At 42.3% G+C, this 19,156-nt stretch overlaps 1 protein-coding gene across 5 annotated transcripts; it reads left to right on the forward strand.

Annotated features, from left to right (window-relative positions):
* Positions 1-210: 210 nt before the first annotated feature.
* Positions 211-18,662, forward strand: FAIM (Fas apoptotic inhibitory molecule). Of its 5 annotated transcripts, none has more exons than XM_077320331.1 (5): positions 211-348; positions 5,617-5,752; positions 14,349-14,577; positions 17,550-17,599; positions 17,934-18,662. In XM_077320331.1, exons 2-5 carry the CDS (start codon positions 5,642-5,644, stop codon positions 18,081-18,083), a joined length of 540 nt encoding a protein of 179 aa, XP_077176446.1. In that variant the 5' UTR covers positions 211-348; positions 5,617-5,641; the 3' UTR covers positions 18,084-18,662. The 5 variants fall into 5 exon arrangements, with proteins under 5 accessions (XP_077176446.1, XP_077176442.1, XP_077176445.1 ...); XM_077320327.1 differs by having other exon boundaries at positions 332-352; XM_077320330.1 differs by lacking the exon at positions 211-348 and adding an exon at positions 750-906.
* Positions 18,663-19,156: the final 494 nt, after the last annotated feature.

Consider the following 19,156-nt stretch of genomic DNA (forward strand, 5'->3'; position numbering starts at 1 on the left):
GATTCAACCTGGGACCACCTCATGCAAAGCAGTTGCCTGAGAGTTCTCAATTGTTTGCTCTCAATTTTATCACCAGATAGTGATCTCCAACTTCTCCAGAGGCAGGGTGCTATGGTGGGGAGCAGACCAGCATGGATAGATTCAGAGATCCCTCTCATCCATCTACAGAACTTCTCTGTTCCTTCCCTATGGTATCTCCCCTTGCACCCACTTGTCCATCATTCACCCAGCATTGCTCAACGATGCATGCAGTGCTGACTACTGCTATCTGCCAGAGCAGATCTCTCAGGGTGGAGCACTGGAAGCTGACAGGAAGATTACTGGGCCAGGCAGGAGGACTAAGACAAAGTAGGTGAGGGAAAGCTTTCATGGGGTGGGGTTTCAGTCACAAAGGTTTGTGGAGCACCTGAAGGCAGGAACTTTCCTGGTGGGAGTGAGGAAAGTAGCCTTTGTGGCATTATTTTTATTTTATTATCTCTACTATCCTCCCAATATGGCTCACGTAAATATGTACAAATGGTATATAACCTCAGTATGAATGGCAGAAAAAATAAGGGGGAAATATGGAAGAGGAGAACTCCCCCCAATAGAAAGGAGTGGGATGAAAAATGGGAATTATGTCCATCCTTACTTCGGATGCCTTGAGTCTCGGTGAGAAGGGGGGACGGTCAGAAACCAGCACAAACCCTCCTTGTGGGCCATGTCCACAGTCCAGTAGCGGTCACTCTGAGGAGACTTGCATAATCACAACAGGAGTTGGAGCCAAAGTATCTTCATCCACCAGCATTCAAGAAGAACGAGTTAATCTTTTAAGCTTCCACGAGACTTGTGTATATTTTTACTCCCCTTTACGTGTGCCTAGCACGGCAGTCTCATTGAGGAGCAGGACGGGGGTCTTCACTCCCGGTAAAGAAAGGGTCGACTCAGACGGTATTCTTTATTTGCGGGGGGAAGGGAAAGAATTCAATTAAGAAGCCACCGCTGCTAACAAAGGACATAGAAAAGAAGGCGTGGGTGAGGAAACTTCTGGCCTGTTGCCGGGAGGGAGCCGGGGGCGGGCGGGGCGAGTAGGTGTGTTGCTGAAGGAGAAGGAGGAGGAGGAGGGGGGGGGGATGCGCTGAGCTCTTGCTCCAGTCGATGCGCTCCCTCGCTCGCTCGCTCGCTCTCCCTCCTCCGGGCCCAACCGCCATTTTGCGAGCTGAGGCCGGCAGGAAGGCGCGGGGGAGCCGCGAGCGGAGCCAGCCGCCGGGGGAGCCGCAGCAGGTATGAGGGGGGGAGTTGGGAAGCGGCTCCGCCCTCCTCACCTGCTGGGTGGGAACTGCCTGGGGGAGTGCCGCGAAGTGGCCGGGCGCGATGACTTTCCTGGCACCGCCGCCGCCCAGGGAAGGGCCTTGGGCAGGCAGAGGGGGTCGGCTACCTTCGCCCCAACCTCAGCGTTTCTGCATAGTGACTTTGGCCGCCCCGCCCCTGTGTAAACGCGGCTGTGTGTAAATATTTGCACCCTTCTAACGCTGTACGCTTTTTGGAGGGCCACGGCCCGCTGCATCCCATGGTTATGAATCCAGATTAACGCCTGCTCATCCCTTTTGCCCTGGAGCCACGCTTTTTAACGCTGGCATCACCAGCCACGACCATAAAAGGGGGGGGGGGGGTTGAGTCGGTTCCTAGCTGTTCGTTGTTCCTAGTTGTTAGGTAGCTAGCCTGGCTTAAAAGTGGCTGCTTGTTTGTTAGTGTGCTTTTGGTACGCAACCATGGAAACAGTGCTATTTTTATATCTTCAAGAGTTATTGCTCTTTGTAAAACGAATTCAGGAATATGGTGTAGGTAATATAAAGTGTTCGGTAGGTACATGGGCCTAAAGTGAAATCGCAACCCCCAAAACTGTGTCATATCTTTTAATACGGCCAATCAAAATAATTCACAAATATTATCAATGTCTGCAACACCTCACTCCGTAAACATCTATGTAGCCTAATTAAGAGTTATACAGAACTCAAAAGAACTCTTGGAGGAGGGGGGCTTCAAATAAAAATGTATTTTGGGGGGTGTAGATAGTGGCCCTTTACCTTCATACAAGGAATAACATTAATTTCATAAGAGTGCATGTCTTTGTTGAAGCGAGCTCTAATTTACAAAACTTTATCCTGGAATAAATAAATGTTTTTACTCTTTAAGGAGTTGCTGGACTTCTTATTTAGGGACCTCTAATTCTCAGTATAAAATGATGATTTTTGTTTTAACCACAGTACTGATTGTGATAAGTATGCTCCTTATTTCATTTTAAGCAGGGATAAAGCTGAGTCATTGCACAAAATTATAAATATTAACCCAAAATACACATGAAGTGGCCTTTTGTTTTTGTTTCTGTTTATGCTGTTTTATCTTTGCTTCTAGAAGCATCAGTTATTTGGGATTATTGAGAGTTGCATACTTGTATGAAAAATTTATTTTGTTATTGTCATATTCAGAGACAATTAACAGGTAAAGCTGTTAAAATAGCAGGGATATGAGACATCAGAAAATCGCTCTCATCATTATTCAATGAAAGATGTTTGCAGAGAATCTCTAGGAGTTTTTAAAGTGGTGTTAGAATACTGAAATACAAAGTGAAGTAACAATGCTGGAAAACCGACTCATCAGGTCCAGTCTGCTCCCTATAAAACTGGATCTACAGTAGTTATCACTTCTTCCAAACTATTCTATGGTTTCTGAGGGTGAAAAGCGGGGTACAAAAACCAGCAGCTATTCATCCTCTTGACTTTTCTGTATTTGTTGGGAGGAAGGCTGGATGGGAGAGTTTGCCCAGATTTTGTGGTGAAATTAGATACCTCGGCTTATATGCAAGTATATTCTATTATTACAAATATATATAATATATATTTTTGTGATGTGAGTATTGTGTATGCTTTGTTACACCTTCTTTATTATGTCTCCATATCTTGTTGAGGTATAGTAAATCCAAGCCATTTAACATTGTTCTTGTTCACCTTCTCAAATATATCAGTGTCACAGCTGTAATTCAGTATTTCAGCTCTGAATTCCAAGCAAGTAAGATGGCAACTGGAGTGCAGTAACTATTCAATCCACAGTCACAAATGTGAACATTCAATTGATATGTATTGCACTCTACTTCCTAAGCAGCCTTGATCTCTGGTCGGCCAGTACTTTTATATGAGGGACACTTTGATGACAGAATTAAGAAGTGTGGAGACTGGAAATGTACTGTGGGTTTGAGTCTCCCCTCTTCTTCAAATACCCTTGCTTTTCCATAACCATTATTTGGCATTATATATGCACCTAAGTATGGTTGCTTCTGACCAAAATTGCTTTGAAATTGTTGTTTAAAGTGGGTTTTCAAAGGTTCAGTCTTTGACATCTTCTGGTAGAAAGGTTTTGGAGACCCTCTTAATCCTGATCATACTCAAACCAATCTTTGCAAGTAATGCAAATGGTGATTTCCTAAATGCACATTCAGTACTTGAGGGCTACTTCTACTGGCTGTAATTCAGAGTCGTGATGTAGCTCTAGTTTGTAAATAGTTTAACTTGGACTGTGCAATCCTAAGAAGTGTTAGAAGGATGTAAGTCCATTGAAGTCAATGAACTTAGAAGGGTGTCACTCTTTTTAGGGTTGCGTTGTAGATTTTCTTCAGGCATCCTGGAGGCATTTACTGCTTTTATTTGCCAAGCCACCATGCTCCAAATCGCTGACAGATATGCCTAGAAAGAATGTTGAATATACAGGAGGAGGAGGAGGTTCTTATATGCCCGCTTTTCTCTACCTGAAGGAGCTTACAGGTGCGGCTAAGAGAGCCCTGATATCGCTGCTTGGTCAGGACAGTTTTATCAGTGCTGTGGCAAGCCCAAGGTCACCCAGCTGGCTGCATGTGGGGGAGTGCAGAATTGAACCTGGCATGTCAGATTAGAAGTCCGCACTCCTAACCATTACACCAAGCTGGCTCTCCAGTTGAAGACTTAGTTGAAGACTTAGAGCCAAGCTACAGATTATATTTTAAAGGAGATGGGTACATGTCCTCAGAGCCACAAAGCAACTTTTGGGGAATACTTTTTAAAATGCTGCACAGGCCTGATCTGATTTAGGACCTCCGCTTGGGGGAGGAGGGGTCCCCCAGTGCTGTTTTACTGATGCAGTTCCAAAACAGGACAAATACAGCAAGTTTCCTGGGCTGTTTCAGCTTAGTAAATGGCATGAGGAAGGCAGAAGCCCCACCTCATCCCAGACCATGATCCTGAACTGAATTCAGTTTCTGCAGTGCTTTAAGAAGCAGTGTTCTGTGGCTGCAAGAAAAGCAAGTTGCCTCTGTGTTCCATAGAACAGGGGTAGTCAACCTGTGGTCCTCCAGATGTTCATGGACTACAATTCCCATGAGCCCCTGCCAGCGAATGCTGGCAGGGGTTCATGGGAATTGTAGTCCATGAACATCTGGAGGACCACAGGTTGACTACCCCTGCCATAGAAGACAAATTATGACCGCATCCACATAGCAAGGATTCTCTATTTATCACTGCCATGAATACAGTGGCATTACTATCAGCAATAGTATATTCACCTGAAAGATTTGGATGCTCTTCCCTTCATCAAACTCTATTTTCCTTGCATGCTCCGCCCATCACCACTAGAGGGGTTCTGAGTGCTTTCTATCTAAAAGTCAATAATTGGTATTGTGATACTGCACAACAACTATAACAATCTAATTGCAATCTAGTAGTTCTGCTGAATTAATTTATTTTTAAAGTAAGCCCCTTTTTTGTTATAGAGGTATGAGGAAGCACCTTATAAAATTCCTTTCCCAACATGTCTCTACAAGGGAAACAATGAGTTGTGTGTGTGTTTTTTTTTTAAATCTGACAGCTAGTAAATCGCAGCAATACACCATTACAACATTTTTGTGCAATACCAACCAAATTTTTAAGCCCTCCTGTAGTGCACCAGTGAAAATCAGCTTCCCTAATGGAAGAAGAAAGTGAGCTCCCTCCTTCACTGTCTCTAGCCTCCTAAAGCTTGCCAGGAAGGCAGTAAATAAATCAATAAATCTGAATGGGTATGAGGCCATGCATGTCCCCCAGCCATGGGAAGAAACTTTCCAGTGGTCAGAAGAGATTGTTGGGGGGGGTGTGTGTGGAAAAACTGAGAAGTATATTTGTTTCCTGGGACTTAGAGTGGGTTCCATCACTATAAAATCACATCCAGGATAAAATACAGATAAAATATAAAACTACTAAATTAAATTCAGTTAAAAAGTAAGTACAAAAATCCAGTCCACAACTGCCTAGCTCTTCTGCTTACTGGAAAAGGAGGAGAGAAGAGGTAGGAGGCTCAGATTAGTCCCAGTAGATAATGGGGCGGGGGCTTTGACAAGGCTAGCATAATTCAGATGTTTAAATTTTCTGTTTTTCAGAAGACACCCACTTTGCACAATGTGGTAGCTGAGTTTGGAGATATTTCAGAGAGAACTTCAAATGCTAAGGGCAAAGAGCAGGGGTGGTGAAGTTTAATGTCTATGTGGAAACTCTTGCATGTGCCTGAAGGAGTGTCTGGGTTGTAGGCTAAGGTTTCATCATATATTAATGCATGTTTAAACTGCTTTTACTACAGACCTCACTACAGGTACCAGGACAACATGACCGATTTGGTAGCTGTCTGGGAAGTTGCCTTAAGTGACGGTGTTCACAAGATTGAATTCGAACATGGGACCACATCTGGCAAACGAGTTGTGCGTGTCGATGGAAAGGTAGGACTGTTATATAAAATGTATGTTGGAGTCATTTTTTAAACAGTGGTCAAGTCAGGCTAATTAAATCTGATGTGATACTGTGACTAAGTATCAGATCAACAGCATTTCCCTGGGAATAATCCCATTGAATAAACTCAACTAGGATTCTGAGAAGACCTGCTTAGGATAGTACTGAAATTGTTATTCTGCGGTTTAAAATTAAAGTTCTGGGCTAGGATCCAAAACAGGATAGGCACATAGGGCCAAACTACACAAGATATCTTTTAACAAATCACATCCAGGTTCCCCAGGCCCAGTTCATTTTTCACACAGCAGTAACAGAAACCAATTAACACTCAGGGAAAGGGGGGGGGGCTGAAGATCATGGAAAGGAAGCACTCCTGTTGGGAGTAATTTGCTCCATTTTGGAACTGCATTTTGGGAAACCTGGATTCAACCCATTCTCTCTCTACCTTGTACTGCTTCTTAACTTATTAGTTCTAAACAGATTAGTAAAGTATAAATAGCTAGACTCTATTTGGAAGTCTATGAAAATCTATCACAAACACACAAAACATTCCAGCTAAAAGAATGAAAGATCTATTATCTAAGAAAAGAGGTATGCTCTATATTTTTGAACAAAGGAAGAGTTATAAGATTTTTAGGCTCATAAAAGTAATGATATTCAAAGGCCATGTGATACACCACTTGTACCATAGTCACATACTGTCTCAGAGTATGGTAAATTAAGATGCCTCTTTTGCAAAACTTTAAGGCGTGCTAGCATAAGGGCACACATATCATGAGGTGTCGGAGCCAGCCGACAGCTGATAGCCCCTGAAAGAAGATTAAAAGTCGGTGTGCCTTTTCCATCTGGGTAGGAGCTGAGGGGAGTCCGAGCAGAGTTTTCCCGTCTGGGAATTGAGCGCGCGCTCTCTTCTTCCTCTCTCTCTCTCTCTCCTACCCCGTCTTTATTGTTACAGTCTTAATCCCCCTGTACTCTGTGAGTATGCTTATCTCTACTACAAAGTTAATATATACCATACATAATCCTTATACATACATCCCACATGCACTTCCCTTCCTATATGGAGTAGTTTTCCAGTCTTCTGGACTTTAGGACACATAGCTCTGTTCCTGTCAACGTGGCAGTATTTTTCCATACTCTGCACATCCTTCTTTGGTCACTCAGCTCTCAAAAATGGCTCCACTTTGGTTCAGTACGCTGAAGGATTCCCACATACCCACTTTTCTTTTAAATGACAGCCAATCATATCTCTAGTGGGAACCGCCTGATATACAGGCGCCGTGAAATGGTGTCTAGAAACGGCTTTGGCCGATTTGTTTGCATGAAACCAATCAGCGCACTGTGTCATCAAAGACGGAATACATTGTAATCAACAACATCCTGTTATTAATACACAAATCACACATAGTTTTCCCACCACCGCTTGTCACAGCCAGGTTATTGAAGATAGCCACCCAATGATCCAGTCCCACCACCTGTACTCATTATCTCTACTATTATGAAAAGTCACTTTACATGCCGCCTGACCTACAATTTCACAATATCCACCCTGGCGTGCAAGCAAAAAGTCCAAGGCAAAACGGTGCTGCACCATCATTTGATATAATTCTTCAATTTCTCATTGCAATTCTTGAATAATCAGTCCAGTGGCATTGACCGTCCTTCCCAATCTGCATGTGAGTCCTATTACACAATAGTGTGTCAAAAGAATTGCATTTTTAAGGAGGAAACACTGTTCCTCTGTACATACACAGAGTGCCTTTTCATAGGAGTCAGGCTTTGTGGAAGCCTGAGTACCCAAATGAAAGATCTGTATGAAGCTTTCTAAACATATTCAAAACAAAAACAAAATTGCAAAAGCAGATTTTTAAACAAAATAGTCTTATGGAAAAAAGAGAAAAAGAAGTGTTAACTGCCAATTAAAATTTGAAATAGGAAATGTCAGAGGGAAAAGCTATGGAGAGAATGCTTTTTCTCAAAGAGAAAACATTTCAAATACTAAAAGCAGCCAAAATTGTCTTAAAATAAAAACTAAAACAAAACAGAACAGAACTATTTTACTGTACTCTACCCACCCTTAGATTCTCTCTGAGGTAGGGGTCAGTCTTTAAAGAAACAAAACTTCTTCCCTTCCTGATTTGGGAAGAAGGAATACTTTCAGTCATTTGTTATGTGGATTAGTTGCTGGGATGGGGGAGAGCAAGCATGAGTCATGGGGCTTAGTGCCTAGGAAGGCAGTTAGACAAAGAGAGTCTGTTTAAGATTGCAAAATAGTGGCTGTTTCAGTGTGACTGCAACTATAGCTGGAGGCTCTACCAATTGCAGCCAAATTTAAAACTTGAAAATTCAAAAGTAAAAATGGAAGCACACATGTTGAACCATTATTTTGAACTTGGATTTTGGAACTCTGTACGGGTTCAGAGGCAAGATTTCCTTCCTGACTCTGTGATGGGGGAACTGAGAATATTTCCTCTTCTTTAAAGACAAGAGGTGAAGCTGGGTTACTGGGTCTACTGTATTTCTTTTCAATTTATTATCTGTGTGGCTTTGGAAAGCCAGTACCTTTTGCAAATGTGTTTTTACTTTTAAAAAGTTCACCCTGGAATTCCTTGTTTTTCATATCAAGATCCTTAATTTCCAAATCTTGTTTCTGAGTAAGAGTTTTAAATTTTCAAGCGTTTTTGTGATGCATTGTATCCTCTCATATGTTTGTTATATATAACATTATTAACCCCACAACAAAAACCCAATCCTTTAGTACACATGGTCACACGCATCTATCTAATTCGAAAACCTGTTTCTAACTAATCTCAAGCTTGTTCAGGGGGCCAAAATACAGTAGGCTTGCTTCTCATTTCATTAAGGGATCCCATCACCAACTGTGGCGAGGCCAATAAGCCAGGGACAAACCCTGTCTTTCTCCCCCGATAAAGGAGATTCATACAGCAAGATAGAATCCTTACCATGTTGCTTGAACATATAGTGAGCATAACGTACAAAGAGATTACAATCAACAAAAAGAAGCATGTAACAGAACAGAAAAATACAAAAGCTCATTTTCCTGGTTTCAGCGGGACAGATCCTTTCCACTCCGGGTCGGGGAGGCTTCGGTAGGCCTCCAGTGGTTGAGCCAGAGGTTCCTCTGCACGAAAATGTTGCTCCACAGGAGTATGTGGCCTGCGATTGACAGGCCTGCAGCATAGCATGAATATCAGTTCCTGATAGGTCAGCGATAGGACGCAAGGCTGCCTGACAATCATCGTTGGCATTCTGAAAAGCCAGCTGGCGGACTACCACCTCCTGAGCTTCAGGACTTGTGACTTGTCGCTGAACGGCAGTCATGAGACGATGTATAAATTCAGCGTAAGGTTCCGCTGGATCCTGGCGGACCGCTCCCCATTTCTGCAGTTTCCTGGTAGGGTCGGGGGTGCGAAGAAAGGCGGCTCGCACGGCGGCAACGGAGGCCTCTTGAATCGGGCTGTGCAAGGCAACCTGCGTTGTTATCGCTGCCTGGATGCTTCGCCCCAACAAGCCGTCTAGCATGATGGCCTCATCTGCTAGAACACTTCCAGGGGGCAACTGGGCATTATATTGCTGAACGAGCGCAGGAGCCCGCTCGCGGCACTCATGCTCCCATTCATTGTCAAAAATGACCAGAGCTGAGGGAGGGAGGAGAGTGCACGCCAGCAACTTAAGGTCTTCGGGAATGAGGCGAAGAGAAAAAACATTGTCCATTAAGCCTTGAGCATAGGGAGAACTAATGCCATACGTGGACACAGCCGTCTTCAGTTCCTTCATGAGCTGGAACTCGAAGGACGCATGAGTAGGAGGACCAAAGGGCTGAACAAAAATTGGAAAAGCGGTGGGCTCCGCAGACCCAGAGGTCGCTGGCAAGATAGCCGATTTCCGGGATGGCGGCGGCTGGCCTTGGGCAGGAGGGGGTGCAGGCGGCAGCGGAGCCTGGGAGGCAGGCGGAGCAGCTGGCGGCGGCGAAGGTGCGGCAAGCTGCGGGAGGGCTGGTGCCGGGAGAGTGAGAGCAGGAACAGGCAGGCTCTGAGGCGTAAGCGTGGTCAGGCTGATGTTAGGCGGCGCTAAAGTGCCGTAGGCCACACGAACCTTGCACCACGCGTTCAAAACTGGCAGAGAAACATGCGGATTTCTATGGAGGATGGTCCCAACCTTGTCCCAGGGCCCTATTTCCCCTGTGCCGTCTTCGGGAAACCAAGGACAATACGTGGCTATTGCCAAAATAAGGGACGTCAAATCTTCCTCTGGGACCTCCAGCTTGTTCTGTTTAAGAATATACTGAAGGTCTTTCAAAAAGCGCTTCTGCGGACTGGAAAGGGAGCTGCCCATAGTGGAGAAAAAAAAACCACTAAGCAGCGGAAGGCAAACACCTGGGAACGTCTCACCGGGATCCGAAGATGAATGGCGCCTGAAACCCTTGCCGGGCGAGGTGAGCGTTGAAATATCCGACCACGTGTCGCGACGAGCCTCAGAGAGGGCACCACTTGTCGGAGCCAGCCGACAGCTGATAGCCCCTGAAAGAAGATTCAAAGTCGGTGTGCCTTTTCCATCTGGGTAGGAGCTGAGGGGAGTCCAAGCAGAGTTTTCCCGTCTGGGAATTGAGCGCGCGCTCTCTTCTTCCTCTCTCTCTCTCTCTCTCCTACCCCGTCTTTATTGTTACAGTCTTAATCCCCCTGTACTCTGTGAGTATGCTTATCTCTACTACAAAGTTAATATATACCATACATTCCTATACATACATCCCACATGCACTTCCCTTCCTATATGGAGTAGTTTTCCAGTCTTCTGGACTTTAGGACACATAGCTCTGTTCCTGTCAACGTGGCAGTATTTTTCCATACTCTGCACATCCTTCTTTGGTCACTCAGCTCTCAAAAATGGCTCCACTTTGGTTCAGTACGCTGAAGGATTCCCACAATGAGGAGCAGACAAAAATGAATGTAAGGAGTCCTGCTGAATCAGGCCAATAGCCTATCTAGTTCAGCATCCTGTCTCACACAGTGGCCAACCAGTTGGCCATCTGCCAACAAGAGGGCATAGATTCTGAGGCCTCCCCCTCCTGGCTCTGGGATTCAGAGGATTAATGCGTCTGAATGGCTAATAGCCATTGGTAGAATCTATCAAATTCCCCTTTAAAGCTGTTTATTCCTGTGGCCTTTACTACATTCTCTGGCAGTTAATTCCACATTTTAATAACTGTAAAGTTTTATGGAGGTCCTTTTGTCTGTCCTGAACCTACTGTCCATCAGCTTCATTGGATGCCCTCAAGGTGTAGTAGTTCGGGAAAGGAGAAAGAAATTTATCCCTTTCAGCTCTTTCTACCTCATGCATAATTTTATAAACCTCTATCATGTCCCTCCTTAGTTGTCTCTTTTCTAATAGGAGGGTACTCCAACCTCCTAATCATCTTGGTAGCCTCCTGTGCAACATCTTTTTTGAGATACAGTGACTAGAACTATACCCAGTATTCCCAATGAGACTGCACCCTAGATATATACAGGGGCATTACAATATTGGCTGTTTTTATTTATTCATTCGTCCAATTTATGACATCTCTCAATCACTTCTCTAATAATTCCAAACACAGGGTTTGCTGTTTTCACTGCTGCAACACCACCAAATAAAGAGGGTTACAGAAATAGAACAATGCAGTCAAAAGAGCAGTCTATTAAGCACAACAATAAAGAGTTCCAAAAAGAGTTTGCTGTATGCCTTTTATTAATCTTTAATGTTGATTTAGCAGCAGGACAGGCTTCTGGTAAAGCCAAATTTTGTTTACAGTTCATCATTAAACAGTCAAAAATACCCAGTGAATATAAATCATAATAAAGTGAATTAGAAAACAAGGAGGTCTCTGTAAAAGGACCACTTTACCACTATTCTCAAAGACTTACTTAGCTCTCATCAATGCAAGCTTTTCATAGGTTCAGTCTCATGTTCCATAAATGTAGTAAGAATTATTTAGTACAGGACAGGTAAAATTACCCATGCAACCAGCATAGAGTACAAAGAACTGTACCAAAGGTTTCTTATCTTTCTCAAGGTTGTTAGTGCAGAGACAAAATACAAAGAAATTTAAAGAGCAAACTAGCTACAAGTGTAATGATTACTGATACCAAAATGTGTTAATATTAAAAATACTTTCTTTACAACAACAAGATTTACAGAAATCAATTTAGTTCCACAAAACTATTGTCCATGTGGCTGGAAGGTTCTGTCAATGTATATAAGAGAAGCTGTCCCCTTATCCCATGATTGCTAAGTTTACTTCTTTGGTGAGGTATCTTGTTGAAAGTCCTGCTAGGCCACTGTTGTCTGCTTATTCGCTTTCTCAAAGAACCCCAAAAGGTTGGCAAGGCAGGATATCTCTTTGCAGAATCCAAACTTTAAAAATGCCTTTAAAATCTAACTTTAATTACAGTTTCTGCCAATTTGCCTCAGACAGATGTTAGGCTAACTGGCTTGTAATTGCCTGGTTCCCTTCTGAATCCCTTTTTTTTAAATTTGGGTGTAATATTTGCTAATCTCCAATCTTCTGGTTATTATTATTGTTATTAGGTGCGAACTCGTGTCCGACCCATCGTGACCCCATGGACAATGATCCTCCAGGCCTTCCTGTCCTCTACCATTCCCCGGAGTCCATTTAAGTTTGCACCTACTGCTTCAGGGACTCCATCCAGCCACCTCATTCTCTGTCGTCCCCTTCTTCTTTTGCCCTCGATCGCTCCCAGCATTAGGCTCTTCTCCAGGGAGTCTTTCCTTCTCATCAGGTGGCCAAAGTATTTGAGTTTCATCTTCTGGATCCTGCCTTCTAAGGAGCAGTCAGGGCTGATCTCCTCTAGGACTGACCGGTTTGTTCGCTTTGCAGTCCAAGGGACTCGCAAGAGTCTTTTCCAGCATCAGAGTTCAAAAGCCTCAATTCTTTGACACTCAGCCTTCCTTATGGTCCAACTTTCGCAGCCATACATTGCAACTGGGAAGACCATAGCCTTGACTAAACGCACTTTTGTTGGCAGGGTGATGTCTCTGCTTTTTAGGATGCTGTCTAGATTTGCCATAGCTTTCCTCCCCAGGAGCAAGCGTCTTTTAATTTCTTTGCTGCAGTCCCCATCTGCAGTGATCTTGGAGCCCAGGAAAATAAAATCTTCTGGTACCAAGGCTGAATTTAGTGATAGGGTTGGTAGATCAACTGTTGGGTTTATGTCATCAGGACCTGGAGATTTACCAGTTCTTAATTTCTTCAGAAGGCCTAGAATTTTGTCTGTTATCTTAATTTGGCGCAGTTCTTCAGACCCCTTTATTATGTGTGCCCTACACACTATCCACAGTCAACACAAAAGAAAAAACGTTACTGAGTCTCTTCCTTTAGCAATCCCTTTATTACTTTGTCATCGAAAGGCCCCAGTGCTTCTCTGTTTGGGTTCATTCTCCAGATATTTTATTTTAATGTTTATTTGCTTTTAGCAACCCACTCCTCAAAATGTCTTATTGTACGCTAGAAACTGTGTTCATTCCTATTCAGCACATTGGGGCTGACCTTTCACTTTTTAAAAGAAGCCTCCTTATTTTTATAATTTCCCTGACCTCTTCTAATTTGGCAGCACTTTTCCTAACCTGAGGAATGCATTATATTTCCAATTAATGTGGTTTTAAATAGCTTCCAAGTATCCTTGACTTTCTGTATTTCCCTTTCATCTTCCATTTTACCTTTCCCCTCATTTTGGTAACTTGATTGGGAAGCTTTCCAGGGAGATGTCAGCCCCCCCCCCTTCCATTTTCTCCCTTTATTGTGCTTGACCAAAGTCCCAGAACTCTCTGCAGAGAGTTCTCCAATTGTTTTCTCCCCACTGTGCTGTTCCCATACTCGCAACCTCATGGCTTTGGATGCTTAGGCTATCCTTTCCATGTAGAGGTGTTAGTCGCAATCTGCATTTACCTTTGAAGATAAGAAGTGTTCTATGTATATTGCTGGATGGGGGATTTCTCTCTATAAAAATTTTCTTTGAATTCTATGGCCTTTAAGTATCTCGGGGCTTCCAAAATGGTTTCAGGCAGCTTACAACAGTTAAAATACTAAAATAGATCAATTTAAAATTATTTAACAAAGAGTATGCTATCTTACATGCATGCATGCACACACAAAAAAGCCTGGGATCACATAGCTGGTACTTCAGTTTTCAGTCAGGCTTGGATGGTAGGAGTAAGGTGGGGGGTGGAGTTCAGCTGGTAGAGTGTAGCCCCTGGCTTCAATCAAATGCCTCGTGGAAGAGTGTTATTTTACAGACAAGAGTTCCATAGGGGCCTGAGTCTCCACTGGCAACTCATTCCACCAGGCTGGAGCCATTTAATCTTGATTTTGTGGGAAACCAGGTCAGGTTAAACTAATGTCATTGTTGGTAAATAGAATAGGGCATAGAATAGTCTATCTGAATAAAGAAATCAAGAAAGAGGTTAAGATTATTCCTACCCCGTGGTAACATTACATTAACATGGTTCTACCCATCTTTTCACCATTGAAGCAAAATGTTGTCTACTAATACCCAACTGCCTTTTTTCCAGGAAATAATGAGAAAAGAATGGATGTTCAAGCTTGTGGGGAGAGAGACATTTATCGTTGGGGAAGCAAAGAAAAAAGCTACCATTAACATTGATGCAATCAGTGGCTTTGCATATGAATATACCTTGGAAATCAATGGACAGAGCCTCAAGAAGTACATGGAGAACAGGTCAAAGACTACAAACACTTGGATGTTAACCCTGGATGGAGCTGACTGTAGGATTGTATTAGGTAAGCTATTCGCCTACAATATCTTGCGTATGTTTTGACTGATTGCAAATCCACTTGTGCATGGCCCAGAAAAACTTCCAGAATTAGTGCAGGGTATTCTAGATCAGGAAAAAAAATTTGTAGTTTGCTGTCATCTAGCAATAGTTCTGTTGTTAGTGGTATATTTTAAATTACGCAAAGTTAGTTTTATGGTAATGTTGCAAAGCAGGATTATTTGTTTGCAAACATTTTGAATAATAAATTCAGTAACTGATTAGTGGTTACCTTTACTGTTTTAATTGCAACAGGTAACTTGTTCTAAGGATTTCACTAGTCCTTAAAGTGCAACTGCCATTCATCTGTGTTTTTTTCCATGCATCATCCTGCTAAATTCTAGTAGAAGCGAAATGTGACAATGTATCGTGCAGTTCCTCTCTCTGTAAACTGCAATCAAGAAATTGGATCATGGAGAGGAGAAATACTGAACAGAAAGACTCCTTTATTGTACAACTTATACTTGAGAAATACAGATCCATGGAAACTCTGGGAGTTCTCCCATAATTTCTAGTTGGATCTGTATAAGGCCTTCCTGTTTCAGTTGTTTCATGCTATCAAAGACAAGTCTTAATAATCTGGTCTTGCTGTGGCCATACAAAGCATGGGTTATATCACCCTGACAAAGGTACAAGCCTAAGCTTGATGCACAGGCCAGAACCAAAAAGGCTGTTGCCACAAGGGTTATTTCCAGAGCTGTATGTTTATCACAATTCCAGAGAAGTACAGAAGAAAGCACATCATTTGATTCATAATAATCTTGTATTTTTTTGTCAAGGGCAGAGGTACCGTATATACTCGCATATAAACCGAGTTTTTCAGCAGAGTTTTTAGTACTAAAAAGCCCTCCTCGGCTTATACATGGGTAATTGAAATAACAGCCTGCTCCCAGCCAGCCAATCATAGCATTGCCTTTGCAAGCTGAGGTTGTTGCTCCCAGCCAGCCAATAGTAGCATAGCCTTTGCAAGCTGAAATTTTTGCAAGTGAGCTAGTTGCTCCCAGCCAACTATTGCCTTCTGCAAAGATCTTGAAAGCTGAGCTTCCTCTGGCAGCTTGTAGGACATCAATGGTTTGACTGATTTTGATATTTTTCCCTCTTTTTTTCCTATTCTTTTAATTTCTGTGGGTGGGATGGGTTTTGGGTGCTTTGGGATTTACTGTTTCTTTCTCCTAGTGTTTTGTTCTTCTTTTGAGGGGCAGCATTGTTTGCCTTTTCTTCTTGGGGTTGTGTTTCTTTTAAAATTTGATTTTTACAGTTCTTTCAATTTTCAGTTTTACAGTTCTTTATTTCAGTGTTTTGTTCTGGTTGGGCACTGTAGCCCCCAGTTCGGCAGCTGTTGTTGTAGGTGGCCAAATTCGGGTACTGTTGTTCTGCTCTGGTTTGCTGGCCTGGGGGACACTGTTTGGTTCTCCTGCCAGAGCTGTTCTCACAGAGCAGTTCTATCAGTGCTCTCCCAGGGTGTCTGGCATCAAGAGAGGAAAGCAATTGTAAGCCGCTTTGAGACTCCTTTGGTTAGTGAAAAGCGGAGTACAAAAGCCAGCAGCTATTCATCCTCTTGACTTTTCTGTGTTTTTTGGAGGGTGAGGCTGGAGGCCTGTGATGATGGAGCATGGATTAAGCGCTTAGGCCACCCTGTAAATTTACCAGTATCTGTTGCATTTCCCACCCTCGGCTTATATGCGAGTATATATGGTAGTTTCTTGCAGTTATTGCTCTGAAAATATGTTTGTAAGTTTGTGAGAAATACTTGCTAAAACAGCACAAATTGGAGGGGTGATTGAGTAAGGCTTCCATTGTTTGGGGGTAGGGCTTTCATAGCACTTCAGAACTTGTCCTTCTCCGGAACTACCAAGTCTGGAATGTGTAAAACAGTTAAAATAGCAACACTACTATACAAAGGTGATTAATTATGCTAATTACAGTAACTTGTACAGGTCACAAAATCCCACATTTGTGCTATGGAGAAGCCACGTTGCAGGATCAGCAGAGCAGTAGCACCCTAAGGTCTAAATAAGTTGCATGAATGGAATAAATCTGTAAGCTGTGCTTTCATAGATGCTCATAAGATCACACTGTCCACTTAAAATAAGAACCTTCTAATTGTAGATGGAAAAAATATAAAAATTAGCTACAGATTTATACAGAGGGCTTTTTCCCCACATAACCGCATGAGAAATAAAACTATTTTAACCCACCAGTAGGCTGAGTGCAGAGCAGAACATTTTTATGTACTTTGTACCTAGATGTATCATAAAAGGCTTGCTTAGTAAACTGTTCAGTGTCCTGCTTCTGGGCAGGGACTAGTTGCATGAAAAGTAACATCTCCTTTGAACAGGTATTGACTTTCTCTTGTTTATGTTGGAATAAAGGTCTGAAGACACCAGTCCTCTTCCTCAACTTTTTGGGTTGACTTTTAAGCTAGTCATCATAAACAGGGGTAGTCAACCTATGGTCCTCCAGATGTCCATGGATTACAGTTCCCATGAGCCCCTGCCAACAAATGCTGGCTGGGGCTCATGGGAATTGTAGTCCATGGACATCTGGAGGACCACAGGTTGCCTACCCCTGATCATAAACACCTCTCTAATGTCTGTTAGTTTCCTTTTATTAGGGAAGGACATTGGTCTTTGGTATCATGTAATTTCTGCCAACTTTCAAGGTCCTGTAGAGAGACTTGGGGACCCTTTGCCATATTTTCTCTTTTTTCCTGTGTTTCCCTTCATTGAAAATATTAGCACATGTAAATGGTGCACAGCTGCATTTATAGCTTGATGATAAAAGAATTAAAACCTGATCTCAGAAATCCAAAAGAATATAGCAAAAGTACAAGCAATCAGAATCAAATGAAACATAACCTGTAAAAGAGGAGCAGACCTGTACTGATGCTTAAACTTCATAAAATAAAACTAGTCTTTTTGTGATGTCTTGTTTTTACAGAGAAAGACACAATGGATGTCTGGTACAATGGTAAAAAAATGGAAACAGCGGTATGTAACTTTTAATATCATTAATGTAACTGCGGGCATGACTGAACAGTCAAGGAAACTGAGTTATCATCCCTTGGTACTCTCTTATCAAAATGTGTAGAATTGGGACAATTAAAATATAGTTAAAATAGTTAAATCCCCTCTTTAAACAGGGAAGTAAACTCCTGAGTAATCCCTACTTTTACTGGGATAGCAGCCTTTGGTTTTGCGTGAATAGTGGCCCCTTTGAACACTAACCTGTGCTTTAGAACAGGCCTTTAGTGACTAGCAAGTACTTGTGAGATTCCAGAAAATTTGAAAATTTCAATTTTTGCTTCTCCCGTTTTTGTTCCAGGGTGAATTTGTAGACGATGGGACCGAAACCCATTTCAGTATTGGAAACCATCATTGTTGCATTAAAGCAGTTAGTAGTGGGAAGAGAAGAGAGGGAATTATTCATACACTCATTGTTGATGACAGAGAAATCCCAGAAGCTTTGGAGTAATCTTCAAGTGTTCTGACTGCTGCAGATACAAAGATCAGGGATTTTCAATTACTGTGGTAATTGACAATTTTAACAGGTACAACTTGGTACATTTTGTATGTGCTGTTTTATTTTCTAGTTACTGTATATTAAACTTATTGGAGGATCAGATAAGAATGTAAAATTATGTACAGCCTCCAGCATTCTTAGCTATTTTGTAAATTATATAAATATATATATATATATATTATGACACAAAAGGGGACTTTTGACTAATGTACAAATTGTTTACATGGAAAATTTTAATACAATAAAAGTGCAGAATGAAACAGTGGTTTGTGTTTTTAGACATTCAGATGTAGGATTCTTTTCAAATCCTTAAAAATGTGTGGTCTGCTTTATTTTAGCCTGCTTTCCCTGATAGCTTTTGGCTGGTATAAATGCATCCCCATGACTGGGGCTCAGTGAGAAGCAGAGGCAATGAGATCTGCTTGTGGGAAGCACAAATTAGTTAGAGCTGTTTGCTGAGGAAACAAAATCTATGTAAAACTTTTTCTTAGGACCAACCAAAATGGCCCTAATAAAAGATATGAACATGAATTTTGTTTCTTGTTCTGGATTTTCAGTGGGCCAGTATGGCCGTATAACTTCTTGCTTATTTGCTGGTGGTCAGCCAAGGAAAAGAGTGAAATGTGATCCACTGAGTCCTATATTTATCCACTTTCACATATGCAGCTGTCTGGGAAAAAGAGTGAAAGTCACAAAGCGCAGAACACCTACCTACACATGAAAGTCAAGAGACATAATTCAGAATCTATGCTAGCTTTGTACATTCCAGTCCTGCATGTGGGGGTGCATTTATAACTTGTTTGAGACTCCTACTGAATAATATTAACAGTAAAGATGTCTTTACCTTCCATTCCAAATGCTACTATTTCAGTGTTCCTCAGTGCTCTTCACAAAAACCAGCTGAAAGGCAGGAAGCTCCCCACTACTTAGCTATTGGGTTTAAATGGCTGAGAGCCATTAAGACCACTGCTTTCTGCTCCCTGATAAAAGCTGCAGGAGTTTAAATTTTAAATGGCTCACAAACC

Source organism: Paroedura picta, chromosome 2, assembly GCF_049243985.1.
Source record: "Paroedura picta isolate Pp20150507F chromosome 2, Ppicta_v3.0, whole genome shotgun sequence".
In the NCBI taxonomy this organism is placed as follows: domain Eukaryota; kingdom Metazoa; phylum Chordata; class Lepidosauria; order Squamata; family Gekkonidae; genus Paroedura; species Paroedura picta.

What these genes read in the sequence shown, in the direction of transcription:
- FAIM (XM_077320331.1), top strand. Translation starts at nt 5,642, where the DNA reads ATGACCGATTTGGTAGCTGTCTGGGAAGTTGCCTTAAGTGACGGTGTT. An exon ending in TTGTGCGTGTCGATGGAAAG is followed by an intron (nt 5,753 to 14,348) that starts GTAGGACTGTTA and finishes CCTTTTTTCCAG; the next exon opens with GAAATAATGAGAAAAGAATG. An exon ending in GTAAAAAAATGGAAACAGCG is followed by an intron (nt 17,600 to 17,933) that starts GTATGTAACTTT and finishes TTTTTGTTCCAG; the next exon opens with GGTGAATTTGTAGACGATGG.